This window comes from Poecilia reticulata, linkage group LG15 (genome assembly GCF_000633615.1).
Source record: "Poecilia reticulata strain Guanapo linkage group LG15, Guppy_female_1.0+MT, whole genome shotgun sequence".
NCBI classification, from domain to species: Eukaryota; Metazoa; Chordata; class Actinopteri; order Cyprinodontiformes; family Poeciliidae; genus Poecilia; species Poecilia reticulata.
The window spans coordinates 767781-774678 of record NC_024345.1 but is presented as its reverse complement, the minus strand read 5'-3'; the positions used below and the strand labels follow the sequence as shown (position 1 = coordinate 774678).

The following is a 6898-nucleotide window of genomic DNA, read 5'->3' as shown; positions in this document are numbered from 1 at the left end:
GCCGCTAACACGTAGCTTCCGTCAACAACTCAGAGGCGGAAGTCAGAGCTCCGCGCAACGCAAATAATGTTCCGGCTGAAACACGGTGCGCTAAATGATAAAACATAAATTAACGAAGCTTCGAGGCAGGTCAATTTTCCTCTAGGAATTTTAATAATCGAGGTACTCGAATCACTCGAGGAATCGTTTCAGCCCTACAACATAGTGAAAATTTTAAATAGGCAAACAAAAATGATAAAAATTGCATTCTGCAGCTTTAAGTCCAGATTTACTGCATCTGGCGCCCTCTAGTGCAAAGTTACGAGGCATGTCTCGCGTGAATATATATGAAAAAGTTTGATGAAATGCGACATGGCCGTTCAAACTATCGGATATGTATTCGATTTAGTGTGGCACAAATCAGATTTTTGTTTGGAACTGGACTGTTCAGACTGCCATGAGAAAGTCTTGGGTATCATTTGCCTGCAGTGTGTATGCAGCCTTTGTGGCACAAAACCGTCGTTTTCAAACCAGAACCAGATCAATTTAACATATGGTCCAAAATCACAAACTATTGCTGTCATTAGACATACTGGGAGTTTGTACAGTATATGTATTTGTAGAGAAACATGGTTTGCTACCACAGTAATATTTATAGTGAAATAAATTTCAAAAAGGTATGATGAAATGACTGGATTAAGACCGGCATTTTCCAATAACTGTAACAACGACAATAAATCTATTCACTGGCTAGTAACAACTGCACTTGCAAGCTGCATATCAATGTCAGGTTCTTTGACTGCAGCTGTTTGGACGGTGTTGGGACTCAGACTCAGTTGACACCATTTAACCAACATCTGTTTATACATGCTTGTTTCACACTTAAAGCAACTGTGAATATTTCCATGATGAGGGTAAAAAGGACATTCAGTGTCGATGATCCACCAGCAAAAGTAAGACTTTGCATTAATAAATAGACTGCTCTCCTTTAGCTAATTTGATAATGTTGCAATAATTGCCAAAAGTATATCCTCTGATAAGTCAAAAAGTATATTTCCACTGCAGGAACCTTTTGTTGGGAGTTGGGTAGTTTTTAATCTATGTATATCCTGGAGTAGATCAAATGAACCACAGGAATCCAAGATTCTTAATCATTTCTACATCAAACAAGATTTTTTTTCTCCATCTATGAACAATGGTTCTAAATTTATATCGATATTCTATTATCCTTATCCCGTTTAATCCCACCGGCAATGATTGTTGCCGGACATTTTTTGGCAGCTAATTGAATTTTTTAAAATAAAATAATTGTCCATCTACTCTAAGCAAAATCAGTTTCATGTAGCTAGTGTGAAAGGTCACATGACCAGACCTCTTTACCTCCTGCCTGTACCGCTGGAGGTAAATTTCTATCTCAAACTTGTACAACAAGAGGAAGTCAGTAAAATACTTTAATAGATATAAATAAAATATTTTGTACATATGTTCTTTCAAGAGTCTTCAATTGATATATAATCAAATTGTATCCCTTCATCCATCTTTTAATCATAAGAGTGTTTGTAAGCATGGCAACAATTAGACATAGACAGCATCATACCATGTGTCAGTGGTTTTGCTGTTTAGTCTACATATCTTGCTGTTTCCACACAGCTTAAAACTATCAAATATTTCAGATCTTCTAGACATCAAACTGATGTCTTCTACATCACTGTCATTCCCACAGTTGAAAAAAATCCCTCACAGAAGTGGAGGTGAATTTAGAAATTGGGTCGGTCAGACTCTGTGCAAGGAATTGAGGGGACAACGGTTAAAACAAGAGCCATACTTGGTGAACTTCCCTCTTTTAGAAGATACGTTTACCTACAACTAACTAATCCACATTCATTAAAAACCAGTTGGGATGTATCCGATTCCGATGGCTCTGAGGGTCAGCAACCACTTCAATATAGACTCATTATGAAAACAGATGAAGATAATGCCTTTCACTGGGGGTGAGATGAGTAAAGTTTTGACAGCAACGGGAATCACAAAAATCCTTCTCCTTATGTACAAGGAATGTACACTGGAATTGGATATGCACTCAGCTGAACAGAGTCCTGTGAGGCAGAAGTCAGGATGATTATGATACCCTCAAGGATCTGGGTTTATGATCATGGATTAAAGATCCACTCTGCACCATCCCACACAAGACTTGGGAAGAACGCTGTGCTGACTCTGGATGCAGAGGGAGACTGCAGCATGTAGAAGGCCAGTATCAAAACGTGTAATCGGTGAGAACTGATCTCAAGGAGCGAGTGGTCAGTGAGTGGAGACGTCTGGCCTCATGACAGAGAATATTTCAAACACAGTTTGTTAGTTGTAATTCTACATGATCGAATATAAAATTTAACTTTCCGCAAAATGATAAATGATATGAAAATGTTATGACTGTTGGCAACAAATGAAGCAAAAGTGCTTCAAGGGATGGTGGAAATGTTCATCCAGAGCGTACAGTAAGTTATAAGGCTTATATTAGGAGGAAAAGAGTAGAATAGTGTAGAGCAGAATGTCCACTTGATTGTGAAAGAAAAATGAGTGGTATCAAACCATTCATTGAGCTGGGAATAAATTAAAAGTTGTTTTTGATATCAGTATTTGAAATGGATAATTGTTTTTCATTAAGTTCTCTTTGTGTTCTCTTTGTGTATATGTTCATGACAAGAGAATGAGCAATCCATACATAGGAGGGAACATTACTCTATGACTAGATTTTTTATTTTATTTATTTTAGAAATTCTGAATTTCAAGACTAACAACTGCAAATCATGTCAGTAAGATGTTTTCATGTATAAAATCTAAAAATGACATTCAGAAAAGAAAAGGAAGATGACGGCCGTATAATTAGCTGAAGACACTGATTCTGAATTAGGAATAACTCTGAAGAGAGACGTAGAGTGAAGACTAGAGTAGAATACGTCAGTGAGGAGCAAAAACAGACAGGCACTTTGGGATTAAAGTGGTGAGCCACAAAGAGAAGGATTTTTCCAGCTTCACCTTTATTTATTCCCTCCCCCCCAAACATAAGATTATGATGTTTTGGATTTTTTTCTTTTTTTTTTTCTTTTTTTCAAAAATCTTTATTTTTCAGCGGCAGCGCAAAGTGACCAGCAGCTGATTGGTAATATTACATTTTTGGTCTTTTTGAATCTTGGACCACTATGGCCCAGGGTTACGGCTCACTAATGTTTGTCACACATGCTGTGCTGCTTCCAGCATTATAAGTGTGTAGCTGTTCAGGCACTGAGGGCCCCGACCACTGCAGTCACCTGGGACTGACCCCTGCTTTGAGAAGCGGCAACAACCAAACAGAAGTGTAAGAGCTGGAGAGGGGAACCACTTTCCAGTGCAGAATCAAACAAGTTGAGGCCCAGCTGCTGCCATCGTTGTGTTCTAGAGGTGTAATGTAATTTAACAAAAGAAGATTTTCATTTGCTAAATCATGGCTTTGAAGTCAAAATTTAATAGGTTTTCTGTACTTTTCAATGAAGGCGAAATATACAACAGACTTTATTTTATAACAGTGAACAAACAACAATAATGTTTTCTCAGAATTTCAAAAAGTGCCCAGTTTAGAATTGATCAATTTACTGAATCAAACAAAATTTCTCTAAAATAGTCAATAGCTGCATTTCTGTGTATTTCGCAAACAAGCTTTTTAAAAGCTTTGAGGCAGAACGCAGAATTCTGCAAATGAACATTCTGCATTTGTGCCGGTTTGAAACACTATTTGTGCCAGACCTAAACATGCCAAACCTAAACAGTTTTATGAAAAATATTTGGTATTTGCATTGCTAGTAGCGTTTTCATGTTTTGCCATAATTCATTGGATTAGATTAAGGAAAATTCACTGAGAACATATAATTTTAGAAGATGAAATCACAGAATCCCATTAAATAAAACACTGAAAAAATACAAATAAAAATCAGCAAAGTCATTGTTTCTTACCTATAAGGCCATATGAAAGAAACTTGTTTACAGAGGTAAGGGCGAGCCCGGTAATCGGCCCAGTGGTGTCTTCAGAGCGCACAACTTCAAGGAACGGCCGCATGAAAAGGTTGGGTTCCACATCTGAAAGTTCTGCAGAAGAGGAGACACAGTCAGCCCCAAAAATGTAGCAGATTCATCTTTTTTTAAATGCACAAGCTCTTTGATTGTACTGCAAATCACATGTACCAATTTCACTTGAGATAAGCCCAAACTATTTAAATCATAACTCTATCCAACTACTGTTTGATGATGTCATTTTCTTTTCTATTTTTTCTGTCTTAGTTTGGCTATCAGGCAAAGTTTACTGCTCCAAACCCCTGATCCTGCAGGGTACCTTTTGCTGATTTTACAAGGGAAGTTTAAGCGAAGAACAAAAAAAAAAAAGAGAATAAAATCTCAGTCATACATGGGGCTCCAACAAATTTATCAAATAAAAATTCCTGATTCAACATTACATTAAATATAATAGATTACGATGTACTAATGGTAAATTTTTCAACAGTGGGTATGCTTTAAACTTGCAATATGCAAAATAAGGACAGAAGAAAGGAAGGAAGGAAGTGAAGAAAGATGGAAAAAAGAAAGGAAAGAAGAAAGGAAGGAAGAAAGAGAACAAACTCTGAAAATAGTATGTGGGTATATTTTCTATGCTTTTCCCGCACTTTTCCAGACCTTTAAAATAGTACAAATCAAAAAGTCCAGGGTACCTTGAGTGAAGTGGGCTGCCCTTTCTACACAACTAAAACTGACCTCACCTAAAACAAGAGAAGCTTGATCGGACTTAACTTTAGCAAAATTTGGTGCATGTAAACTTCTGGTTGTCAATCTCATCTAATGTTGTGTCCTTCACAAGCTGTCAGTGCATATAGTTGCTTGACACTTCCTGAAGGGGTGCAGAAGTGAAGAAGCGAAGAGTACAATAAGCAAGGCAAAGTCCCATTCTTTGACTGACGCAGTGGCACAAAACCAAACACTGATGGTTATTGATCGGGACCTCTTTGGCTGTTAAATTAAGAGTCAGGGTCCTTGACTTGCGGTGCCAAGGCTTCTTAAGCTGAGGAGAAAACCAGCGGTTTAACAAGACCAGAACTACTAAATGAAATCCAGGGAGGATTCTGTTGTTCATCTGCTGAGCAAAAAAAAAAAAAAAAACATAGAAGACTGTTATATTTTCATCCATCTGCTGGGAGAGGTTTGATACATGTCAGCTCACCACAGCCCCCGTTTTTCTTCTACCCTCGTCTCAATCATCCGTATTTTCAGTATTTGGTCCCCGTGTTCTTCTGAACGGGACCGACACATGCAGAAGGGGGCAATTAGGAAGAAACAACGCTGTTGAGCTCCACATGGTCATTTCATGGGACCACACTGGTATTTATCAGTGCAACCGTAGCAGGCAATTTGAAAAGCCCTGGAGAAATTAAAACTTTGAAATTGTTTGGGAAGACTGCTGTAATTTCTACTGCGGAGAAGCATTTCCTTATGGGGCCTTATAGAATACACTTTGCATTTGTATTTACACAAACCAATGTTGTGGAGGCAGCTAGAAAGGCAAAAAATGCACGCTAAAATTTTGATGAAATCAGAAGCTCTAGCAGAAGCTCTAATCAATCATGGTTGTCAAGTTTTGTACAGCGAGAGTGTATGTCTAAGCTCAATTTTCAAAACAATGTACTTTTCTGACTCATTTTTTCAGGGATCATGTTGCTTCAAGTTCTATTTATTTATAACATACATTTAAAAAGAACATCTAAGTTAATCGAAATACTAGGGTTGCACCGATTGGAGTTTTCTGGCTGGTCAACAAATACTGATGTTTAAAAGGCCTGACCAGCCGATTCTGATTTTGGCTGATACCAATTTTTTATTTTAATTTTTTTCTGAAATATTGTTGTGTTTAGCAATTGCAAATAACATCTTACACAACAGTTTTCTAATACATAAACATTGTGGGCTGCCGGTGGCGTGCCCACCACCAGGCTTTGCAAGTTTTCCGTGGAAAACTCTGAACACTGTTTAAGTTGTAATTTGAGGAAGTTCCCTAAAACGGCGTCTCTAGAAATTATTTTTAGAGTTAGAATTCTTTGTGGATACGCAAATAAGAAAATAAGACCATCCTAGTGATCACAGTTCATCTTCAGCCAAGCTGGATGACGTAAAATTTCATCCACAGTCGACACTGTCGTATATTTTTTGTTGTTGTACAAAATATGATTTAATCTGAAGCTGACTATGTAATTGACTTATTTTGTTTTGTTTAGGGTTTTTTTCTAACTGTTTTTTTCATTGTTACTTGAATGGCATATTTATACAAAGTTGCAGCTAAATTGGTAGGAAGACTTTTCTGGCTCAAATGGCAAGGGACGCATCCTCGTTCACCTCACCTTAACTGTAGAGCAAGAGGAGGAGGAGGAGGAGAATATAAATGTACTACAAGCCAAAAAGAAAAAGACAGAGGATGAGCTGAGAATGAGGACAGATTTGACTCAGTTTCACCAGTTCTGTTGAGACAGCCAAAAATAATGCCTGATGAATATTCAAACACAGTAAAAATTCATCTGTGGCGACCACGGACATTTCAGACCAGTCATTTGCACTTACACTAAGGTGATAGAGGACAATTTCAGAAAAAAGAAATCATTTGAATTAATTTTAGCCAGCTGTATTTCTAGAACTGAACGATAGTGACCAAAAAGCAAGTTGGCAAAGAAAGAAATTTTTGAGAGAGGACGGAAAGGATGTATGGCAGAGACTCTCAGGCAGCAATACAGGGAACAGCTGAGAACTCCGACGCAGCTGGAGGTCGGCTGGAACACTAGAGATCTTGTCACAGGAATTTTGCAGAAACCTCATTACTGCTCGTTTTCTTTACATAGCTTTTTTTTTTTTTTTT

The 6898-nt window shown here is 37.7% G+C and overlaps 1 protein-coding gene across 4 annotated transcripts in view; it reads right to left on the bottom strand.

Moving 5' to 3' along the window:
* Window positions 1–6898, bottom strand: part of gbf1 (golgi brefeldin A resistant guanine nucleotide exchange factor 1) — a 60437-nt gene that overhangs the window by 32983 nt on the left and 20556 nt on the right. For all 4 annotated transcript variants that reach the window (XM_008428960.2, XM_008428961.2, XM_008428962.2 and 1 more), the window contains exon 4: window positions 3964–4095. In XM_008428960.2, the coding sequence (XP_008427182.1) occupies window positions 3964–4095 (132 nt within the window). The remainder of the gene's footprint in view (window positions 1–3963; window positions 4096–6898) is intronic.